General features: G+C 42.6%; 1 protein-coding gene across 3 annotated transcripts; it reads left to right on the forward strand.

Moving 5' to 3' along the window:
* Positions 1–3,973: 3,973 nt before the first annotated feature.
* Positions 3,974–23,798, forward strand: sh3bp2 (SH3-domain binding protein 2). 3 transcript variants are annotated; one of them, XM_083670443.1, is made up of 13 exons: positions 3,974–4,114; positions 10,265–10,404; positions 11,003–11,105; positions 12,481–12,598; positions 16,211–16,278; positions 17,996–18,081; positions 18,439–18,510; positions 18,731–19,448; positions 20,174–20,288; positions 20,418–20,473; positions 20,867–20,942; positions 21,289–21,348; positions 21,705–23,798. In XM_083670443.1, the coding sequence occupies exons 1-13, from the start codon at positions 4,029–4,031 to the stop codon at positions 21,840–21,842; spliced, it is 1,836 nt and encodes a 611-aa protein (XP_083526569.1). In that variant the 5' UTR covers positions 3,974–4,028; the 3' UTR covers positions 21,843–23,798. The 3 variants fall into 3 exon arrangements, with proteins under 3 accessions (XP_083526569.1, XP_083526571.1, XP_083526570.1); XM_083670445.1 differs by lacking the exon at positions 3,974–4,114 and adding an exon at positions 8,088–8,178; XM_083670444.1 differs by lacking the exon at positions 3,974–4,114 and adding an exon at positions 9,515–9,576.
* The last annotated feature ends 1,650 nt before the right edge of the window (positions 23,799–25,448 follow it).

The following is a 25,448-nucleotide window of genomic DNA, read 5'->3' on the forward strand; positions in this document are numbered from 1 at the left end:
CCTACACTCCCCCCACCCCCTGTAATGAATTTTTGTAACAATTCCTGGCTCATTCATAACAAACAGTCTGTGTTACACATATCATTCATGTATAAATATGTAATAAACAGCTATATCTAAAAGACCTGTTCTATTCATATGATGGCTGTTTATTATTACAGAGCAATGGCACCATTTGAAACCAAACCATTTGAATTTGGCCTTTGCGGGCATAATATGGCCTATGCCCCATGTCTGCAACAACTAACCACAATACACACACAAGTATGCAAGGCTCCCAGCATGTGACACAGTGAGAGTGGGAGTCCGTGTGCCGTCTGCCTGCTCTACCATCGTGGAAACAAGTCTGCGACGTCCCCCCACCCCCTCCCCTGACGTTCAGCCAGTAAATTCACTACAAAAATAGATCATCATTTACCAACATAGCTTTTTAGACAGTAAGTCATAAAAACAGTGGATTTTATAGGGCTGTGGTCAAATGTTGAGTGGGAAGGTGACCACAAAAGCAAACTCATCTGTGTCATCTTAAGTGAGTGAAATCAAAGCACAAAAGAAAGGCAATAACTTAGTCCAGAAATATATTATTGTGAAACTCTGTCACAAGGAAGTGCTTGTTTACTTGATGATCTCTTTGTCTTTGGAAGGAACCTGGAGGAACATGTGGAGAGACTTGTGACAGTGTTGGACCAGCTGATGGCCTGTGGGTAGGTAGGGCTACTGTATATTGCAAGCATTAAAGACTGCAAGACTGCAAGTGCGGAGAATAACTCCTATTCTGATCATCTGAAGAGTAGAGGAGCTTAGAGATGCCTTCAAGACTATGGTTGTGATAGCCAACTGAACTGCTCAGAAAATCTGTGTGGGAGATAGTGCATGTCTGATTTGCATGTTGCAAATGGTTTTTCAAGCTTGAGTCCCCTCCTTTGCATGAAGTTACTGAACTGTATTCCTGCTCTTCAAAACAAAAACCACAGTGTAGTCATACCATTGTCATTGGCAATGATTGAGTCATTCATTTTACAGTGAAGTCTAAATAAGGCTAATGAAATGCCCTCAAGGAAAGTTTGTTGCTCATACAGGTGGGCGTACCAAACCAGCTGGAGTCAGATGAGGTCACTGGAGGTTCAGACCTGAGTTGAATTGGTATTGGATAATATTTGATTTAGAGTGATTGGTGCCAGGGTTTGGACTTTTAAAATGATTATGTTGGTTCTTTTGCACCTGGCACACTCCATCAAGTGCACCTCAAGTATTTGAGGGTAGCCGTATGAAAAAACGTGTTTGGACCCAAATCTGTACATGTCCAATGAGATGTATTGGACAGGCTTTATGTGCATCACTTTAATGCCAGTGAGGCTTCTTTCCTCTTTGTGACTTGAGCAGTTGTTGTGGTCTGTTCCATAGTGCCTTATTGTAAATGGCCATAAGGGTCCAGTATGTAGATTTGAGCTTTAAAAAACGATCAAGGAATGAGATTGCATGATAAAGAACATTCAATGGAGAGCACTGTTCTGGTGCTGTAGTTTTTTTGTATGTTTTTTTTTTTACATGGATATGCACACATATTGTATATATACTCTGCACTTCACTTGTTTTTATCTTAATGTGTTGTTTGTTTTGTTTTTAATGATTGATGTCATGCTTTTGCTTTTACTTCTCTTCTGTAAGGTGACCTTGGGTGACCTGAAAGGCGCCTCCAAACAAATAAAATGCATTATTATTATTATTATTATATAGAGAGGTTGTGCAACAAGTGAGGCAAATTATTTTTTTAGTTTGTCCAACTTCTTTATTCTCATGGCTCTATCTCAAGATATACAGTATGTGCTTTTTCACACCCTCTGAGAGCAATGCACATGACTTTCATTTTTACTGACTCTCACCAGTTCGTTTGTCACGGAGTGAAATGTAGTTTGGCTTGGTGGGTGGGTCTTATTGGCAAGAGTGGTTTGAGTGGCAGAGGGAGGAATGAGCCATTAGGAGAAGTCACCGATATACAGTACGTAAACAACACTAGGATGTCCTGTCTGCTGTGAGAAACCATCATCTCCACACAACCAGGAAGTTGCCCAACTGACAAGGTAGTCTAAGTACTTCCCCTCTGGCTCTCTGACATACAGCATATTCACTATTCTGCGTTCCCTGCTCTGTATTGTACTGTAGCAGGAGTCATCATGGTGAGTCTAGCCTCTTTCACTTTCACAAGGCTCTTTGTTTGTTGTCTTCTCAGCTTTCATCCCTCTCTCAGACCTCATTCCACTCCTAGCTCTCATCCCTCTGTCAATTCTCATCCCTTTCTTTGCTCTCATCCCTCAGGACTCTTTCAGCTTCCAGTCCTCTCTCAGCTCTCATCCCCCTCTCAGCTCACAGTCCCCCCTTGACTTTCATTCTTCTCTCACCCCTCTCTCATGCCACTCCCCGCTCTCATTCTTCTCTCATCCCTCTCTCAGATTTGCCATTGTTAAAGAATATGTTAGAATTTGTTTTCTCACCAAATCTCTATTTTTGATGTAAATGGGTATGTTGTAATAGGGTACAGAAGGGTAGACACGTGTTTATGAGTTCGCTTGGTTTTCAAACCGACCTGCACCATGCAATACCCTAATCAGCCTACTGTACAGTTGGAGAATTGCGGGCAACCTGCAACCATGAACAAAGGCTCCAAAACACATATTTCTTTTAAATTGCAAAGCTCCCAGTAAAGTGATGCAGGTCTTCATATGATATCAAATGAGATTATAGGCTTCAAATGTCATCAAACTGAGAACTGACTATGTCAGCTTAGCTGAGCTGGGCAGTATATTACAGCATTTTATTTCCAAGCTATAATGTATTCAAATGTGGGGCACTTAAGATGTTATGAGGAGTTTACCATGTGCATATTTACCCTCAATGGCCCATGCAGCTTGGTCTAAAATGGTTCAATTGCATGGGCGTGAAATGCTTTTGCCGCATGTTTTGGCTCACTTATAGAGCTTTATCAAAGCAGCAGTAAATGGGAGTATGTCACGACACTTTATTGCACTGAAGCAAGCAGGAAGTGGCCTTGAGTTCACTGCAAACAACTGTTGTTAGAGAGAGCAGTCCTTCATCTAAAGGTCTCTATGGGTAAGCTTAATTTTAATGCCAAACATGATGTAGCTACTGGTAGGTTTAAGTCAACTTTAATGCATAGTTTAGATTGTATATGCATGTTTTTCATTTGCACAGCATCTTTAGAATCTCAGTGTGTGGTATTTTCTTGGCAATTCTTGGTTTCTTCTGTGGGGCTATGTCAAGCTAAAGCCACCCTCCAGTGCTGTTGTAGGGCTTTTAGTTTTTGGTTGGTCTTGGATCTAAATAGGAGGTCTGAAGCTCACTGTTAAGCAGGCTACAGGGGGATGAGCTTTCATGACACTATAGAGGCACGATATGATGACAGCTGCTGCCCCCTTTATCATCCTCCCTTCGTATTTTATTACATTTATTTATTCATTTTATTTTTATTTATTTATTTTATTGTTTTTATTTATTTATTCATTTGTACACTCTCACTATTTCACTACTTAACTATTTTACTACTGAACTGTCAGATACAGCTGATTTGGCAGTTTTTTCATGAGTGCTGTTTAATTCTAAAAGCTTTCAGACCTCTTCCAAAATGCAAATGTGCATTTCATAATTGTGTAGCATAGGATACAGCGATCTGTGTGAAAGTTGCATGGTCAGGAAGTTTGACCGTGTCTGTGAACCCCTCCGCCATTGTTCCATGGAGGTGGAAAGTCCCCTCAGTCTCACTTTGGCCCTGTGGGTTGAGTCTGTCATCAAATCAGCCACTCCGTCTGAGAGAGCAGGAAGTTGCAGTACGGGCTTGTCGGCCAATGAGCAGTGTGGTCCCAGAGACAGGGCCCTCCGGAAATATGTCTCAGTGCCTCTGCACGTACCGCACAGCACCGGGTCTCAGGAGTATCAGCACAGCAGCACATGTCTGTCTCTATCAACCGTCCATCTGTCGGAGGTAACATGGTAGAACCAACAAACTTACACCCATGGCTATGTCAGTGAGAAAGAAGAAATTGTTTGTCCATGCGAACAAACCCGGCATCAGAATGTGTTTCATGGAGCAGGATTTCATGTAAGTGTCGGACGTGTGTGATTCTCTGTCTCAACTGTTCTGATGTTGAGCTCAGCTTGATCTTCAACTCCTTTTATTGAATGTAATTGTCAAAGTTGATTGACATAATAGACTGTTCTAGTCTTCAGTTCAGGTTAAATCTGAGCTTAAACTCTGATTGATCTCCATCTCTTGGCATTGATGACTGATCTTATCGATGAGGAAAGGTATGATTATCACGGGCTACTAGTACATTGATACGGCATCCATTTAACAGCTGGATAGCTTGATTCAATTTAATGGGAATGACAAAGCAAAGCTTATGCTGATGTTTGTAAATGTTTGACTACACCCAGTGACATGTCATACGGTGAAACCACGCTTACAGGAAATACAGTAGGAGCAGCACATTCTCTATCACGGTCACTCCCATTGGAGAACATGCACTCTCATTTTACTGTTCTCTGTTTATGGTCAGCTATACTGTATGTTCAGGAAAAGTGAAATCACCTACATCCCTTAGTCCTACTGTAAGTCTCCAAAGAGACAATTGTGTGGTTCAGTCAGTGTTTGTTATTCTGGGCATCCACCTCCTCTCTATTTCCTGTTTCTCTCTTTGCCTCTCTCTTTCCTGTGTGGGGTCTGTAATCAGAGTGACAGCTTCCTGCCCAAGAGGCCATGCTCATATTAGGCCACAGGAAATGATGCACGGGGGAAAGCCAGGTTCCCCCAACAGAAGCGGAATGAGGTTGTTGCTACAATCTGCAATGAACGAAGGCTACAGAGCAATGAATGCACTGTCCAAAATGCTGTTGGAAACTTTGTTATCTAGGGGGAACAGAAACCAGTCACCTGTGAAGTTTTTTTGTAAGTTTTTTTTAAATATCACAATCTCATACATGGTCCTGTTTATTCCACTTCCTGGGTAGAATCACCGGGGCAAAGCCTTTAGACCCTGTCCCAAAACAACCTCTAACCCCTATATACAGTATACAGGCATGATGGTAGAAGCCCCACGTGGCATGGTGAAGTGTTCTGAAGATGCTTGGAGCCTTCAGAACTTGGTGGTGCATAGACCAAAAATCAGACAAGATATTAAGTGACAAACGGAACGAAATTAAGGAGCAAGCAGGTGTGGACCGTCTACACTTTATCTAGGGGGAATGATCACCATCTTGCTTCTATCCATCCAATTCTTTCAGATCTACACAGGTGTCTACCGGTGTGTGTTTGCGGCTGCGACTGCACATCTGTGAGATAGGACACATAGCCACTGTGGTGGAGCCACCTATGTTGAGGTTTCCCACCAGGAACTACTTCAGAACAGTACATCTGATAACAGTGCTCAGCTGGGTAAACACCTGCCAAACCAGTAATACTGGAGGTTGCAGTGTGTGGCAGACCTAGATTCATTTGACATTTTATATTTTTGAGATTTAGCAGACACTTTCATCCAAAGCGACTTACAACAAGTACATTTGTCTAAAGTAAGTGAATCAGATATACATCAGTCATCATAAGAAAAAAGAAATCTATGCTAGGACCAGGGGCCATTGGCAGTCACAATGCTAGAAGAAGGAAGGATTACTTCCTATACTGTAGCTGTGCTTGAGTTTTCCTGGCGCAATGGGACTGATGGAATAGTACCAAAATGCAAACCATCTGGTTTGCCTGGGAGGCTCAAGCAAACACTCAAAGTATTTGACAGTATTTCAAATACATTTTCTTTTCATCCAGGTCTGTTGATGAATGTGCGGTTAAATGTAACGTTTTGATATAATGAGCGGACCCAGGTGCGGTGCATATAAAGGAGGCAGACGAGTAGGCAGCGATAGAAAACAAAATGACCTTTACTTAAAAGTAGAGTACGCAAAACAGGATACAACACGGACTTAACTCGAAAACAAAAGGGAGAGAACACAGTCTCCAAAAACAGTACTCGTATACATTCAATGGCTTACGAATCAGTGAACACACTGTGAAGACTAAGCGGAGAGTGAAGGGAAGTGAAGGTACATTAAGCATTAGTGACCATTAAACACAGGTGCAGGTAATAAGTCCATGAGTGAGTGAGTGAGTGAGTGAATAAGTGAGGTGGTGCAGTGGGCGGCCAAAGGGAAGTGCACCCCCAGACTGGGGCCGCGATGAGGACGGGGTTGAGGTCGGGCTGTTTCTCCACACCGATGGGGTCGAACTGCTGGGAAAGGGAGTTGGGCTTGATGTTTTTTGACCCCAGACTGTAGGAGATCCTGAAATTGAAGCAAGTGAAGAAAAGCGCGAGCCGCTTGACCCCCTGGATGTACACCAGGTTCTTATGGTCCGTCCACACAATAAACGGATGCATGGTGCCTTCCAACCAGTGTCTCCACTCCTCCAGCGCAAGTTTCACCGGCAGCAGCTCGCGGTTCCCCACATCGTAATTCCGTTCCGCCGGTGCGAAAAGAACGCAGAGGGATGAGTCTTGTTATTCGAGGGGAACCACTGGGACAAAACTACCCCCACTGCAATGTCCGAGGCATCTACCTCCACCATGAAAGGCAGAGAGGGGTCTGGGTGCACCAGGATAGGTGCCGAGGTGAAGCGCCGCTTAAGCTCGGCGAAAGCGTCCCCCGCCTCCTGGGACTAGGAGAAGGGGAAAGGGCTCTTCCGGGTGAGGGCCGTCAGGGGGACAGCACAGTGGACGGCCACTGGGAAGTGCGCCCCCATCCGTAACAGTTGAATTAGACAACTTTGGCTAGAAAGTGTCTTTCAAAGGTTATGACATTCATTCATTTTGTTCTATTGGGATGTTGGTCTTTTGCTATCTTTTGCTATATTTTGCTATCTTTTGTGCCATTGAAGGAAAAACATAAAAGTTATCAATGAGAATCATTCCCAAAACACTGTTCCATGAAAGGAACTGTTCCACTCTTACTGTAGTTCCCTCCAGTTTCTCCACTCTTTTTTCACACTTTTCATTCTACAAACATGGCCTGAGTTGGCAATTTTGCCCATGTATTGTTTAAGTCTGCTGCAGGAAGTGTGTTTGAATGAGCCTGGTATGTTACTGGCCACTCCTGTTTATATTTTAGTTCCTGGCAAACAGGAGCTCTCCATTAGTGATTAGCATCTCTGCTAGCTTACTTAGCGGTGAGGTTCGAGGGCTGGTTAGGTTGAAGGGTTCAGACTCATTCAGTAGCCCACCATGCCAGTCAGCACTCTCTGCAATCATATATTAGAAATGTTAACCTTTTAATCAGGAAAATGTGATAGTATTTATGTCAGATACATTATTTCCAAACACAGATTATGCCAAGTCTGGGACTACATTGTAATATCAGTGGAGAAATGGTAGTCTGGTCCTCCGTGACAACAGAAGAGATGTTTTTCATTAACCTATGTTAACTAACAAACTAACTCATAGACAAACCATGGTCTCTGAAAATGAATTTCCCTCCCCACTAATGGACTGAAGATGAGATACAAATATCTAGAAAAGCTTATGCCATTACAAATCAGAGAGGGAAGAATCTAATGTAGCCTAATATTTTCCTTTATGGGTATGTGACTGACAGGGTTCAAACTCGGGCCACATAACCGTGTTAACCTGCTGGGCTTAAGCCTTAGCATTAGCTCTGTCTCAGTCAAGGTGTCCCTTCCATTCCAAATGAACACAATCCCTTCTCTCCCATCAAGTGAGCTCTTCCATGACTTTTTCCTACAAGTGAACTCTACCCTAGCTGAGGGACATGAGCATGACATGATGCAACTCCCTCAATCACGTTCCCTTCCCATACACAGCTGTAATTGTATAACTTTCTTAGCTATATAACATGCTAATTTCAAAGTCATATATTTTAGGGTTAGGTTTAGGGTTAGATAGGGCTAGGAGTAGATATAGCAAGCTACTTACAATTATACAGCTTTGCCAGACATCTTTGAATTGCATTGAAAATGTTGGAGGAATTTCAATGATACCCTTTGTGTTGAAGGCATGTTTTCTTGTTGACGTGGTGGAAGAGATTATTGGAGGGAACAGAATTCTCCCTTCCCTCACTTACAATGGAACGGAACCACCTTGCTCTTCACTGACATCTTACATCCAGGTAAAAATTCCCCCCTCGAGGGAAGGGAAGAAAACATTTTTAGTGGAATGGAAAGGGCCTAAGGTTACTCATGGAGTGGTTCCCAAATCCATGTTACAAACAACAAAATTAGCCCAAACTAGAGGGTCCCTAGAATCAGTAGTCCTGAGCAGACCTGGGTCAAATATATACAGCATTGGTATGTCAAATACTTTCAATAACTTGAGCTGCACTTGATTTAGTTTGCCTGGCAGAATGAAACCAATGGAATAGTCCTCAAATTTCAGATAATACAAACACACCTCAAATAAAGTATTTGACAAAAACCCGGGTCTGGCTGCAGATTGGAACAAATGGAATAGTCTTCAAAAAGTGCAAACCCAGCCCATCTGGCACTCCAGACAGACTCAAGTAAATACTCAAATTATTTTAAGAATATAGCATTTCAAATACTTTTCAACCCAGATCTGGTCTGGTGCTTAGGTCCCACAACCTGACTCTGTCTTAACAGTGTGTATCTCTCCCAAGTGGAAACAACACAAATTTCAAAAGATGACAGCAGAAGAGATAAGGGCTTATTATTTCATGTCCCTTGAAGCCGAGGCCACAGAGAGGTCAGGAAACAACCAACCGCCCTGCTGTGTAAAAAAACACGCCAACCGGCCACAGCACAGCACAGTTCAATTTAGATGCTGAAGATAGGCTGGGAGCATGAACACATTAGCACATGAAGGCATTTGCAGAAATACTGTTTCTTCCTTTTCTCTGTTGGTAAAGATGAGTACCCCTAACTCTGGGGATAGATACGGATTGCACTCAGTTCCATCCTCCATCAGGGTTAGACCCTTATTAATGTCCAACCCTATGCTCTCACCAGTAATCTCTACAGCTAGAAATCATATGGACTCTTTTTTCCTTATTGGTTTATTTGGGGTCTGAAGGCAGGCTCCCTGTGGTCCCTCCCGGCAGGGCAGTTATTGCTACGGCACACCGACCAGACAGGAAGTACACAGGCCAGGATGAAATCAGCAGCTCGGAGAGGGCATGCACATTCCTGGGGAAACGTCCAGCTTCCTGCCTGCCTTCCTCTCCTGCTTGTCCCCTTCAGGGTCAAGGTTTGAGGGTTTGAGATAACAGGCTTTGGGTGTATTAGGGTTTAGAAGATGTGTGTGTGTGTGTATATGCACGCACGCATGTGTGGCGTGTGTGTGTGTGTGTGTGTGTGTGTGTGTGTGTGTGTGTGTGCGTGTGTGTGTGTGTGTGTGTAGACTCCCTCAGTCACAGTCTGAATTAGAAGTTAGTCATGTGTGGTTCAGTTATTCACTCTGCCATGGATCTCCTCCCTGCCTTAGCCTCCACAGCCAACATACTCAAGGACAGCTCAGCTGTTCAGAGCCTCAAGAGGCGAATAAGCAGGAGGTAAGCAGTGCCATTGTCTACGGAGATTACTGTAGGTCTGTGGTAGACTCTCATGTCCGACGAATAGGGTTTGGGACAGGATTAGGTTGTGTGTCGCAAGACAGAGCAGCTGACGAAAGAACCTTGAGGTTTACAGTAGTCTGTACTGCAGGCATGAATGTAGAATTAATGTCATTCCTGTGTTGATGTTCGCCTCTCATACCAGGATGGAAGGGCCCTGTAGGATTGAGGTATTTCAGGCCATATAGGAATATTTTGACTATCTTTATTTGTGATGTTGATTATTTTCCTCACCATATGGGGTGATGATATAGATATGTTTTGTTTATTTGCACCATACTCTTGTTCCTCTATTTCTCTTTTCTGTACTGTACATGTTTTGTCCTTATACAGTACACTTACAGTTCCTCTCATTCTGTGTATTTAAGCATTGCTTATTTATCCTGTTTGTATTGATCTATTTTGATTAGGGTTGGGATCAGTTGAATTTCAATTCAGTCAGTTGAAATTACAGTTCAATGATTGCAAACGGCATTTATTTTCAATGTTTTTCTTTTTACATCAACACTTTTCCCATTATTGAATTAAATTATTGAATTCCCATTATTGAATAAAAACACTTCCACTCTACAATGTGTAGAGAAGCTACGTAGTACGTGTTATGAGATGTCTTGCTATCTGTCAACAGAAACATGGCATCTGTAGAGATCTCCTGGCCCATCCCTATGAGAGCCATCGGAGCCCAGAACCTGCTGACCATGCCAGGAGGAGTAACCTCCTCGGGGTACCTGCACAAGAAAGGAGGCAGCCATTTCAGTCTCATGAAGTGTGAGTATAGACCTACCGTATGTAGCTCATTCGTATGTACTAGTACCAAGCAATGTATAGTTATGACGTCTGAGTATAGACCTACGTAGCTCATCTGTGTAGTACCAATGTTCAGTTGTGAAGTGTGAGTAGAACCTCATACAGTAGCTCATCCGTGTGGTACCAATGTATTAAGTGTGAGCAGACCTACGTACTCTAGCTTATTCATGTAGTACCAATGTCCAATTATGAAGTGTAAGTGAACACAGCTCATTAATGTACATGAGTACCCATGTCCAGATATTGAGTGTATGTAGACCCATGGTACTTCTAGTCGTCCAGTGTCAATTATGAGGTGTGAGTACTGTAGACCGACATAGCACCCATTTCCAGATATGAAGTGTATGTAGACCTATGTAGCTTCTTCATATGTAGTACCAATGTCCAGTTATTAAGTGTGTGACCGACATAGCTCATTCATGTGTAGCCAACTAGTACCAGTCAAGTACCTTTGACAAAGGTCTGAAATGACAGACTACTTAACTGTAGTTCAACTCAACATAAAATGTTGTCTATTTAGTATTTGTATAAATAATTTACTTTTTATTATTAATTACAGGGCCTCTTCGCTACATCATTATCCACAAGGGCTGTGTCTACTACTTCAAGACCAGTACCTCCCCCACACCACAGGGGGCGTTCTCTCTCAACGGCTACAACAGGTCAGTGTCACTTTTTATTAACAGTACATTAACAGTATGAGGCACAGACATATACCACATTATAACTCATTGTAGGCATGTGTGATGCCTCGTAATGACTTCATAATATATCATAGTACAGTATGTTATGTCTGTTTATAAGACATTTTAATAATAGCTCATAATCATTATTACATTTACATTTCAGTCATTTAGCAGACACTTTTTTTTATCCAAAGCGACTTACAATAAGTACATTTGTCTAGGTAAGTGAATCAATTACATGTATAAAGGAAAACTGTCAATAAGAACAAGTGCCATCGGCAGTCATAGTGCTAAAGAAAGTAATGTAGGGTGTTAAGGGGTGGAGAGGTCTGAGGAGGAGGAGCCCATGTGTAGCCTGAGATGGGTCTTTATGAGATGATCTGTCATTTTAATCCAAAAACTAGTATTCTAATGTGCTATGCATGCATTATAACTGTATGCTCTAAGTAAAGTGTTTTTTCAATAGGCTTTGCAAAACATAATACAGTACTGTAGTTACAGATATAGCTGGAATTGTTAGCATTTGTTGTGATGAGAGGCATCAGAAGACTGCTGACAGTGAAAGCATTTTGACTTATTTTGACATACTTCTCCCTTGTTGAGTACTGGTTGCCACTTGGTTGGCTAGGCTTGCCACTTCCAGTGAAGTGAACTTTCTCTGCTGCTTAAAGGTCATGAGGTTTTCGCGAAAGACAGGGGTGTAAACTCATGTGTTTTGTTCCACATCAGGGTACAGAGCAACCATTCATTCAACTTTCACTTTCCATACTTGACATTTCTAAAAGTAAAAATGGTTGCTTGTGGTGTTTCCATACATCCATCTTTTCCCGACGTCACTCCCTCCCTCCCCAGTCTCATGTCTTACGGTGGTGGTAACTTTAGTGTAATTACATGTCTGCAGTCTTTCTCTCGCTTTACTGTGGTGGGGTATATATAGAGCAGCTGTGCTCTGAGACATTGACACAGAGACAGGCTCAAACAGCCAGACCCATACTGTACCTATATAGAAACACAATGAAATAGGAGGCATACAATGTTTGGTATCACATTTCTGTATACCTGTGTAGTAATACTGAACTTACTCAAGTAACATTTTACTGATATGTTGTAACATGTGGTATCAACACGTAATGTGTCACCTAACAATAAGATGACCATCAGATAACATGCTCAAAAACCAATGATACAGCTGCCAGATGGTTTTACCTTCAAAATAAGGAATCTAATTGGTTAGAATGAAGAGGCTTCTATTGTTGTGTCTATGCCTGTTTCATTGTGTGTTCTTATGTTGTGTTAATCATGCAGCACATTTCCATAGTGGGGTTTCAGTTTCTATTTCTCTTGTTGCAAGGGTGATGAGGGCCGCAGAAGAAACCACATCCAATAACGTGTTTCCCTTCAAGATGGTCCACTTCAGTAAAAAGCACCGGACGTGGTATTTCTCTGCAGCCAGCGAAGATGAAAGAAGGGTAAGGGCTGGAGCCTTCAGAACCATACCGTACTTGCCCCTCTGTGTTACTCCAGAGGCCACTGCTCTGGCTTTGAGTAACATCATCTGGAAAGCATAAGACTGAAACATATGGCATCTGCACATGGGTTTCTAAATATTACCTGTGAAAAACATGTTAGAGTGTGTTAGCTTGTGACACAGTCATCCATTTAAGTGATTGATTGGGAATTTCCCATATTTTAGGGGACAACATTGTATATGTTGTGGAAATCATGGATTGATCAGGGAATCAATGATGACAGTTAGCGAGTTTGATCTGACTCAAATTCATATATATGATAGATTGGCTCCCTACTTGCGTAACTAGCCGAATATAATGAGCCTGAGGTTTATAGTCGGGATACCGTCTTTGAACGTTATGGCCGTTAACGAGGGCACCTCTCTAGACTCTTTCAATGTCTACCTTAATCAATATGCAAATAACTAGTTTAAGTAATTTCCTGTCACGCTATATGTATGTCGGAAATGTCCCTCCTTATTAGATTAAAATATTTGAACGCCAACCGTGTACAAATCGTATTGTGCACTAAATCCTGGTATACAACTCAACTAGGAACATAAAGTTATTTCTAGGCTTAACCTGGTCAATTATAATTCTGTGCATACTGTAGATTCCAGCAGATTATCCTGGCACACAGATCTATCTGGGTTTTTTTGCATTTTCTGACAAATGAGAAGAGCGTTTGTGGGGGGACATGCAGCGTTCGGCCTGTAGAGGGAGCTACAGGACCGTGGCCAGGGTTCGGAGGCGAGGCTGATTGCGCAGGTGTTGCGAATGAAGCCTCGCTAACGAAAGGTTTTAAGATGTGCGTGCCTCTGCTTTCAGAAAAAGGGCGACTGGAAAGTCGCCGAGTGTTTTTGGAGGACTGGAGAGTCACATCGAGTTAGCGATTGTCTTAATAAACGGGACATTCCCTTACCAACACGCTGCGTCTGCCTCTGTGTGTCACGGACATTGTTACATTGGCGCCCAACGTGGGGCCCGAGGAACAGCCGCCCAACACTCTGATCGGCAGCCTGGCGTTAGACGAGGGCCTGCCCGACTCAGGCCACCTGTACAAGCTGGAGGTGGGTGAGCCCTACCTGCGGGTTGACGGCAAGACGGGCGACATCTACACCACGGAGGTCCCCATTGACCGCGAGACGCTGAGAGACTGCCGTAACCTGTTTGAGGGAGAAGTGTTTCCTGGAGTTTGAGGTGTCCATCACAGACCTGATCAAGGGCATGGGCCCACGGCTGATCGAGGGCCGCATCGAGGTGCAGGACGTCAACGACAACACGCCGCAGTTCGCCTCGCCCATCCTCAGTCTGTCCATCCCGGAGAACACGCACATCGGGGCACTCTTCTCCATCCCCATGGCCCACGACAAGGACTCGGGCCACAGCGGCGTGGCAGAGTACTCGCTGACCGCCGGGCAGGACGCCGACCAGCTTTTCAGCCTGCAGGTGGCCGAGGACACTGACGAGAAGCTGCCGCAGCTCATCGTCATGGGCAACCTGGACCGCCAGCAGAAGGACTCGTACGAACATCCGCGTGGTGGACGGGGGGACACCGCCACGCGCCAGCAGCGCTCTACTGAGGGTTACCGTCACCGACCAGAACGACAACCCACCCAAGTTCGAGAGGAGCCGCAAACAATCGGAGAGGGAAGGCCGGTACAGCACGGTGGAGAAGGAGTGCCTGGCCATCAAGTGGGCGGTCGGCGCCCTCCGCTACTACCTGCTGGGTCGCGCTTTCACCCTCTACTCCGACCATGCTCCCCTCCAGTGGCTCCACCGCATGAAGGATGTGAACGCGAGGATCACCCGGTGGTATCTCGCGTTGCAGCCCTTCAACTTTTCGGTCGTGCACAGACCGGGGGCGCAGATGGTCGTGGCAGACTTACTCTCCCGTGCAGGGGGGGGGGGGGGAGAGAAGAGAGAGGAGTGTAGGTTGTCGGCCGTCGTGTCCCCGGCCTGTGTCGGGCGGTGGGGGTATGTGGGGGGGGACATGCAGCGTTCGGCCTGTAGAGGGAGCTACAAGACCGTGGCCAGGGTTCGGAGGCGAGGCTGGTTGCGAAGGTGTTGCGAATGAAGCCTCGCTAACGAAAGGTTTTAAGATGTGTGCCTCTGCTTTCAGAAAGAGGGAAAGAGGGCGACTGGAAAGTCGCCGAGTGTTTTTGGAGGGCTGGAGAGTCACATCGAGTTAGCGATTGTCTTAATAAACGGGACATTCCCTTACCAACACGCTGCGTCTGCCTCTGTGTGTCACGGACATTGTTACAGCGTTGTATCATACTTTGAAGAGATTCATTTAGACAAGAAATAATGTAAGCCATAAATCATACAATCAAAAGTGTAAACACACCAAATATGAACATATAGTTAGAGGCAAAAGTTCTAATAAAGCATTCAATTAAGAATACAAAAGCTGTAGGCTGAAAAAAACGTGCATATGAGCTTTAAACATTTAACTCTCTCATATACCAGATTTAAGAACGGGGATGTAACCTGAGCAAGAAGCTCACTACTTCAATTCAACTCCTGTAATAGGGTCAGTGGCTAGAAATATAACAGGCAACAATACATTACACTATTCCAGCAACAGATACAATCTGATTGACAAAGGGAAAGTATTATTTGTTCAAGAGACAGTTAGCCAATCATTAGATAATAGACTGCAGGCGTTAATGTAAAATCTTGCTAAATATATGTATGTATACGTATATTGCAATACAGAAGGGAGACTATTGTGGCACTCACATTGAGATTTCATTCTCCGACCAATTAGCAGTAAGATGTTTCTTGTCTTTTTCCATCAATTTCAGCAATGTGCTTTTAACAGTCACAGAAGCACCTAACTCAAATCTTTATCTCTTGCCATTGCAATCGTTACACATGGTGAGTGATCACTTTAAACTATCAAAGCACGGTTTATGTCGGTCCTGAAAATAGGCCTGCTTTATAAAGCTATTCAATGCAGAGTTTTCCTTATGAACAATGCGATTATAATACCTGTGCCATGAACCAATACCACAAAATGCATGAATCAATTTAAAGCAATTTCAACTAGTGTCACGTCAGGGTTCATCCAAAACTGTAGGCCTTATTAGAATGGAAGTTACAATGTGATGGTCTGGCAAGGAAATGTGGCTATATTTTGTTAATAGCCAAGCATATCTTAATATTAATAATCTGACTCCAAGTAATTTAATTAACACTATATGCAAAAGATTGTTGAGTTTGTGCTGAGATGCAGTGCAAGAATGGTCAAATACAATAAATCTGTGCTCTGCTTCTGTTTTATACCCGACTTTCAACCATAGTATTTAAATTAGGAGAGGTTTGTAAGGAGAACCAATGAGATCTATTCCATTCAGATAATATCACCGCATTACCACATTCCACAGCCATTTGCCCCATCGGGAGAAGGGTCATTTGGAGATAGGGGGGCAGCATGGATGGCTCCCCCTTCAATAGAGATGGTGGATGGATGGATGGATGGATGGATGGATGGGTGGATGGGTGGATGGATATAAAAATGTATTAGTCACATAATGTAATACTGTTTATTTTTATTTTTACTGACAGAAATGGATGCGAAATTTGCGGAAAGAAATTGACTACTACAATGACAGAAGGGATTCACTCAGTCCAAGGTAAGTCAGAACTTTTATGGGGGAAAACAACAACCTATAAATAACCTACTAATACTAAGTATTGCTTTTTTTGCCATCTTTTTTTATTTTTTTATTACTATCTATAAATTGGACACTCTGCACTTCACTTGTTTTTATCTTGATGTGTTGTTTGTTTTGTTTTTAATGATTGATGTCATGCTTTTGCTTTTACTTCTCTTCTGTAAGGTGACCTTGGGTGACCTGAAAGGTGCCTCCAAATAAAATGCATTATTATTATTATTATTATTGCTCTCATGATGTTATTAATATACATTAATATACATTACAATGTAAAAATGTAAATTAATATGCAATTATCAGGAATTAACGCTAACCATTGGCTGCAAAATGATGACTACACCATTTCATGTCACTTCCCTTTCTGTATATTTCACACTTTGTTCACAATGACAGCATATTCTCACCCCTCATACAATGTTACCAGCTGTGGTCACTTCCTCTTTCTCGTAAAAAGAGACGGTCAGTGACAGTGTTCTCTGGTAGATGGCACAGCTCTTATCAACAACAATATCATACAGGCTCTTGTATCAAAAAGACATGAATGAGAGTCAGCAAAAACAATCAGGATGATTCATTCATAACCATGGCAACAATAATGGTACTCTCAACTTCTTCATTCATACCCTCATATATGCTTGATTAGTTCCATATAATTGGTTCCCCTTTGAAAACAATAGGAGTACATTGGGGATATAGGACTAATAGCATTATATAACTTTGGGACATATATATTTAATAACAATGCTACTTTTATTGTTCTGATGTTTCCAAGACCTCTTTGAAGTATTTCAATCACTCCAGGTCCTTTGTTCTTCAAATACAAATGTGTCATGATATGCCAGATAGTTTATATTGTACTGTATGTGTAACTGTTATGCCTACCATTGAAAATGCCAAAATGCCATACTTTCTCAGCCGTTTACACACATAATTTATTTGTATATAATAGAACTTGAGCCTATCCATATTCTAATTGTAACACGACCAGACATTGTGAAACAGACACACATATAAATACTATGGCTACACAAGAATTATTAGCTTACTTGACAGAGAAGTGATGTCTATCCAATGATCTGAAAAAGTCATTATTTTAAATATTTACAATATTTTATTTTACCATGTTTCTTCTTTGTTACACAGTGATTGACATAACAGGTCCAGAAAACCGTTACACAATCTATGGTTAATTATGGTAATCTTTGTGGTAGTGAGCTTGATATCACACAGGGAAATGTTTACAGACAGAAATACATATTTAAGGCTTAAACCTTATACTGTCACAAAGGCATTTGACTACAAAAAATGACCACCTGTTCCCCACCATGCTCTACTGAAAACAAATTCCACCAACCTAGGTTAAGCCTAGTCCTTGTCTAATTCACACTTTCAACGGTAAATTGCCACTGTCTTTTGCGGCTTTTGACAAGCCATGGCTTCTCACTTAAAACATACGTTTTTGGTCATTAATAAAGAAGTAATGTTATGTTTCATTAAATATGTTTGCACATTTTTCTGTGAAAGCCCCAGGTGTCCTGTTTCAGAAAATAAGAAACCAAAAATGTGTTTGTAAAGGGAATTAATTGCACACAACAAAGAGGTGATACAGTGGCTTTCTGATTCAAGTTTCCTCTTGAGTCCTTTGTAATAACAACAATTCCTTTTATTTTTATAGCGACTCAGACTCTGATACAGACAGTTTTTATGGATCTATCGAGCGCCCTATGACCATAAGACAAGCCCCCGACCACCCTGAAGATGGTAAGACACACCATGTGTGTAGCGCATGGCGATCACACTTTAAACAAATTACAACTTTTAAGGTTTCATGAAGCCTTCATAAACCCTTTATAATGTCTACATAGATGCTTCACAAATGATTTATAAGCACGTTATAAAGCCACCCAGTGGTGAAAAGAGTTAAGCCACTTTTGGCAGAGTGGCCAGTTAGCATTGCGCAGTGAGGCATAGGACCTGGAAAAGCCTTGCTTTTCTGGATCAGTGGTTGACGTGGTTCTTTTTGTTGGCTGTCGAAGGGATAGACATTGTCTGTCAACAGTTGTTTTATACTATACACTAAGCTATATGTACTCACAATGATGGAAATCTTGTATCTAGATTACCTGTTAGAAGATGATGACGATGATGAAGAGGACTACATAAAACCAGATGGCTCACCGACATCTACAGGTATAGTACACTACTAATATCTGAGTTTAGTACAGTGTTTGGGACTAGTCCGGTGCATATCATGGTCCCTGATGTGGAATTTGCTATATAATCCCATGGATCCCATTTCATTTATCTATCACTGAAATAATTTGGAATCAACTCAACCGGAAATATATAATATGATTCCTTCCTTGTTGTTCCATTCATCACTGAATCTCTTATGTTGTTGCTATTGAAGGTCGGCCAACCATTCCACCGCCATCCTACCCCCCTCCCCCGGTCCCCGCCCCGCTCAGACAAGAGTCCATGTCGGTTTTCTTCAAATGTATTCCCCCTCCCGTCCCAGGCCCGAACAAGAGCCCCACTAGCCCCCTACTCAAAAAAACGCCCATGCCCCTTACTCCTCCGCCCAAGCACACAGGGAACAACCAATACGGACACAAGGACATCCCCAACAAGGGTCCGCCTCCTCCACTGCCCTTTGCCCCCCACCTACCGAAGCCCAGCCCAGAGAGGAGTGCGTGTGGGGGCTCCAAGAGCCCACTCCCCCTTCCCCCTCACATGGTCAATCTGAGGAAGCAATTGTCGGAGATCTCCACCATCACTGGAGGAGGGATGAGTCTGAGGGACAGGAAGCCAGCCGTGCCCGTAATTCTGCAAACCCCTGCCACCTTGCCCATCTGCAGAGACCTTGAGAGGAAGCTGGCGCTGGGCGGATCCCCGTCTCCACACCCACAACCGCCGCTGGTGCGCGGTAACTACAGCAATAAGCCCAGCCTGGCCACCTTGTCACCGACTCACCGTTACGTCAGCCCCAGACCAGCAGGTCTAGACAACAACTCAGCACAACAGCAAGCCTCACCACTACAACCTCGCCCCAAGCCTGGATTATACAAACCCCCCCTGGTCCCCAAGCCTCCCCCACCCATGGGCAAACCTAGCCGACCCTCACTCCAGTAAGTGTACCCTTTCACTTCCTACAGATACAGATCAAGCCAACTCCTAGACTAGACAGCACTGGAGATTAGACTCCATTGAACATGGTCTTTAGTCCTGGACAAGGCTTAATCTGGGCCAGGCAAACAAGACCATAATCAACTCTTTATTTGATAAAGGACACATCTGTTCGTTTCCCTCTATATGCACATTATTTTAGAATCAAGGTTTTCATACCATAATCATACAGCAGAACGGTAAACTATGATTGCTTGGAATTTATTCGGGGAAAAGACAAAAGTATGTAAGGAAATACTTACTTTTCCCATGGTTATGCACAGTACAGTATACACTTATATTTTTGTATATTGTATATTGTAGGAGCGAAAAGTTGTTCTGAATCTGGCCATAACGTTGAATCAAGGTTATAGTTCATTGTCTTACGTCCGGTAAGGTGAACAGTGTGTAAGGAGTCAGTGTTACGGATGTGGGTGCAAGTCCGTAGCCTTTGAATATATACGAGTACTGTTTTGGAGACTTTGTTTTCTCCTTTTTGTTTTCGAGTAGTCTGTGTTTGTATCCTATTTTGCCAACTCTACTTTTAAGTAAAAATCCTTTTGTTTGGTATCGCTGCCTACTCGTCTGCCTCCACCTCACCTGGGTCCGCTCATCATACCAAAACATTACAGTCACATTATCTGTCATAAGAGATTTGATTACATTCATGACACCCTTTTCTTCTCAGATCGCCACAGGATGGACAAAGCTTCAGGACTTCAGTGGACGAGATGCCTACTTCCTTAAATAGGAGGGATTTCCCTGAAGACACTGGGGATAACTCTGACGAAGATTACGATAACGTGAGCATACACACACATACACACACCACATTAAACCCTGCATAATCATTAGAGCACACGTACAGATTCCATTTCATTCCATTCTAACCTCCCTGTGCGTCTTATGTTTTCCTAATTTTCTGATTGCAGATACAATTACCAGATTCTGTGTTCGTGGACACGACTGAAACCAGCAATGTTGAAAGGTAAGACACACATTTCCCTTCTGTGATGAAAATTCTCTCAACTCCTCTCCTCACCCTTTTTTATGTACTTACTGAAGAAGAGAGGCACTCACGAGTGACAAATTAGGAAACAGCACTCAGAATCATACTTAAGTTTTTTCCTAAAGACTAAAACAAGCAACATTGAAAAGTAGGAAGCAGGATTCCTTTTTGTACTAAACATTCTCTGCCCTCACCTAATGTTCCTTTGTGTATAGAGTAGTTTATACTCTTTATCGCCCACTAGAGCTGGATCAGGAGACAACACTCTAATATTCATGATTACTGTACTACTGTATGTTTTCTCATGGGTAAAGCTCTAAACACATGTCGGACTGCACCGATGCATTATAAATTAGCTTTAATTCACTACAGGTTATTTAAGGAAAGCAGCAGAACTCCACAGGACGGTCTCTACTGCATCAGGAACTCAGGATCAAAGACATCACAGGTAGATACACCCTAACCCTAACCAGCACACACTAGGATATGGTAGACGCCACCAACAACACCTGCTGGGATGTATGAACGCACGCACGCACATGTGGCACGTGCACACACACAAATGCATGCACATACATACACACACATGCAAATGCACGTACACGCACACACACACACACACACACACACACACACACACACACACCCACCCTCCAAATCAAAACCAAGTAGTGTATGCTACCCAAGTGAGGTATACCAATCTAAGAAATATGCTGTGTTTGTGACTCACCATAATTTTCCCACAAAGTAAATATACATTACCTGGAATTTGCTATTTGCTCTTGCTGAAACAGGTGCTGGTGGTGTGGGACGTGAGCCTGAGCAAGGCCAGAAACTACAGGCTATTTCAGGAGGTCAGTACCATCCCATGCCTCTCACTACATTCTCTGTGTAACACAGGCTGCCCGGCAGGGTCCTATGCATAATCTCCTGATGAAGGCTACAGGCCGAAACACGTTTGTTTTAACAATGAGGTTTTGTACACTTTTTAAAAACTTTTGAAGTTCCATTGTCCTCTAAGAGTTGCTGACTGTCCTCTTCACTTCAGGGTACTGTGCATATCAATGGTAGTAATACTGTGTGTCAATTAGGAATGTTGGATCATTGAAATGACCATTGAAATGACAAGGAATTTTGTCTTTGCCTTTTGTTGTTTGATGAAGCTGTGTCTTGTAACACTGATGTTGTGCTGTGCTTTTCTTCTGTCTAGGACTCCCGGGTTTTCCTGGAGGTAGATGTGACCTTTCCTTCTCTGGCAGCTTTAGTGGAACACTACCACATCCAACCCCTCCCCAACAACGGCTCTCTATGTCTACAGAAGCCGTATGGCTACATCATACCCAGGTGACCCCGCCATGACCCCATGGCTCAGGTTACACCCCACCGAGATGACCATGTGACCCTCACCTTGACTGCTGGGGTCTATGCCTTATCTGCTCATGTGGCATCTACCATTCTGCCATAATAATAAACTTCAGCAGGAATGCAACACTGCCCCCTGGGGAGATTGTTGCGCCCCCAAATGTTGTTTGAGCGATTACTTGAGGTATTTTAGGTGAGCACAGGTTTTTGCCCTACCTGTGCTTCTTGCCCTGGTCTGAGGCTAAACAAAAGGGATGGAATTGGTGCATCCCAGTCTCTCCTCTGTTCCTTGCATCCTCCTTCCCCGCTTCCTTCTCAAAACACATTGGAGGAGAAGACCTAATATATAGACCTTGTATATTCTCCTCCAATGTTTTTTGTAGAAGAATGGAGTATAGACTATAGGCTGCAGCCAGACTCTTGAAAGGACCAGCACTGTAAATGTCTGTCTGTCATTACACTGGATAACAGGACAACTGACTGGACTGATAGTGTATGTCCACATGTATTGTACTATTGCTGCAAAAGTGCTGAGTTTGTGTTGGATAGAATGTACAAATGTCAAGACGTGTGGATTGAATACATAGACATGTCTGAAACAAATGTGTGCAATGCTAATTGAGGACCAATTTAGCTGTTTAAGCTTTTTCACTTTCTGTTAAATAGTTGCCAATGTACATGAATTCACTCACTTATTCTATAATTCAAATGATAGAGGATATTGGGCTCTATTCACAGCCAGCGCAAAATCGACGACAGCATATTGGCAATTTGTGGCCGCTATAACTGGTGAAAATACCACGTCTGTGCTCAGGTGGGTTAAGTAGGGGTAAAAGTTCATGTAAAAGTTCAGGCGTGTTCATGACAATGAGCAGGTGAAATGCTATCAAGTGCGCTGAAAAATTCCGGCCTAATTTTCAGACACACCCCATAGCGCCACCGCCAGCGGCCGCCTTTGTGCTAAGACTCGTTTTTACACCGTTAAAATATAGCCCATTGTGTAATCCATGCAAACATTGTTGTTCCTAAAAATTGAATATGACAATTGCAATATACTATATGGTGCTCAAACCCAGCTGATTCATTTGATGATTCCATATACTACCACAAAATATATTGCACGGAATCATGATCACAATATTATTGTCAGGCCTATAATGCTTTTGTAAAATGTAATCACACCTCAAGTGAAAATATTCATACATACAGTATTACTCTGTACAGCATTGTATATTTGTGAAATATGTATTATATGTATTGTAAAAATGCATTTGTAAAGTTGTAAATATACTATTTCATCCAATTATACTTTTGAGAATGTTGTTATTGATGTCTGTGGGTTACTTCTTTAGTGTTTAGTAAGTTGCATATTCCAGAAGGCCCTGTACCATATCTCTATGCCCCTTCAGTTTTACTGCACCCCATTTCTCCACCCTTTATTGAAGTATGCACTTGTGCCCTCCCCCATAGAGATCAAAATAGGAATGGATTGGGGTTAGAGCCCATGCTTAGACTAATCCTATGTTTTAAAATCTGTGGGAAAGCGCACAAGTGCATACTTCAGGAGGAGGGTGGAGAAATGGGATGCAAGGTTTGAGTCTACGGTCAATAACAAGGGGGTAGTTCAGATTATGAGTTAAATTAAAGTGAGTTGCTCATATCACTGCTATTTTTATATAATCAACATATTTCCTGTTGTCCTGTGTCTTTAGTGAGCAGTTTTTAATCCTGTTCCATCTGGGTGTTATTCGCCCTGAGGGCATGTGCTGGAATCACCCATTGGACACTGGTAGATGTGCAGAATCAGACATTGGACACTGGTAGAATCACACATTGGACACTGATAGAATCAGACATTCACATTTACTGCTGTCATGACTGCAGAGTCACTACCTATCTTCCGCCGTACATTGAAGACCCATCTCTTCAAGCTACATCTTAACTGTCCCTCCTAAAGACCTCTTCATCCCCACAACCCCCCTGTGCAAGTTCCTCTCCTGTAAATAAATAATAATACATTTTAAAAAATCTTCCTTTCTTCTAGCATTGTGACTAGCTCCTGGTCCTCACATAGATTAATTCTTATGATGACTGATGGATAGATGATTTACTTACTTAGTCAAATGTATTTGTTGTAAGTCGCTTTGGATAAAGATGTCTGCTAAATGCCATGAATGTAAAATGTAAATGTAACACATTCAACACCAGTTTTAGAATATAAAACTAGAGCCTCACAGTAAATAGGCTATAGACAGAGCAATAACGGCAGTCGAGGAGCAAGTTCATTAAGCACTGATACTAAATAAATCATTGTAATGGCGCTGCGATTAATATTCAATATTTCTTCTCTACATCTTACTAGTGAGGGAATGGAGATTATGTAACTTCTTTCTCTCTCTCTCTCTCTCTCTCTCTCTCTCTCTCTCTCTCTCTCTCTCAGACTTTGACAAGGCACCCAAAGGAAACTCTAAATCATTTCTTATCTCTACCCCCCCGCCCCCCTCTCTCTCTCTCTCTCTCTCCCATCCCCTCCTCCTCTCCCCCCTTCTCTCTCCCCCCCCCCCAACATCACTACGTGAACAGCACAGGAAATTACTACTGTGTTCCTCAACTGGTTAATTAAATCTAAAACGGCGAGAGTGAACAGCAATGCAAATGATAATTTATGAGGACAGGATTACGAGAATCCGTGCATGTGAATTAATTAACACAGCATATTGGGTGAGGACAGACAGCACTGCCAAAGTGATGGCATCCAATATGTCCAATTCCATTAGAATTGAACATTTCAATACTTAGCATGCAGACATTGCATAGTACTCCAGATAATTGATGTTGATGATGAAACTATAGTTTTATCTAATAATAATAGGTTTTGCCTAATAATTATGTTACATAATGAACTGTAATATCATTGGACTTGTCAAATCAATCAGTGTTGTTTGAAAGATTATTGGATATCAGTATTCAAGTTGCAGTGCTCATCTTGACTAACCTAAATAAATTAATGGGTTATGCTCACTTTTTGAAATGTGTGTGTGTGTGTGTGTGTGTGTGTGTGTGTGTGTGTGTGTGTGTGTGTGTGTGTGTGTGTGTGTGTGTGTGTGTGTGTGTGTTGATACGTGAATGTCATAGTCTGCAGAGAAGTGACATTGAATTATGGATTTATATCTGAAAATAACACTGAATAATGGATTTGTTTTGAGAGAGAGAGAAACAGAAAGAGAGGCTTTGTGTGTGTGTGTGTGTGTGTGTGTGTGTCTGTGTGTGTGTGTGTGTGTGTGTGTGTGTGTGTGTGTGTGTGTGAGAGAGAGAGAGAGAGAGAGAGAGAGAGAGAGAGAACGAGAGAGACAGAGAGAGAGAGGGAGAGCAAGATGGACTGTTTTGTTTTGGGATGGCAAAATCTAGGACAGAAAGTGCCTCTAGTAGTATTACCGGTGCTTGTACTGCCATTAATGCAGAGAAGGTGCAAGGAAAGTCCTCCCCCCACCACCCTCAAGTGGATCATGATAAATGATAACAAGGCTGAGATATCTGTGCAACTGTTGTTTGTAAACAACAAGAAGCGAGGCTCTTAAAGGCATGTTCAATT

Source organism: Argentina silus (genome assembly GCF_951799395.1).
Source record: "Argentina silus genome assembly, chromosome: 5".
Lineage (NCBI taxonomy): Eukaryota > Metazoa > Chordata > Actinopteri > Argentiniformes > Argentinidae > Argentina > Argentina silus.

Bases quoted from the DNA above. Each gene is read 5' to 3' on its own strand.
- sh3bp2 (XM_083670443.1), top strand. From the start codon at position 4,029: ATGGCTATGTCAGTGAGAAAGAAGAAATTGTTTGTCCATGCGAACAAA. The intron at 16,279-17,995 runs GTAAGTCAGAAC...TTATTTTTATAG, and splicing joins AGGGATTCACTCAGTCCAAG to CGACTCAGACTCTGATACAG. The intron at 20,474-20,866 runs GTAAGACACACA...AATTCACTACAG, and splicing joins GAAACCAGCAATGTTGAAAG to GTTATTTAAGGAAAGCAGCA.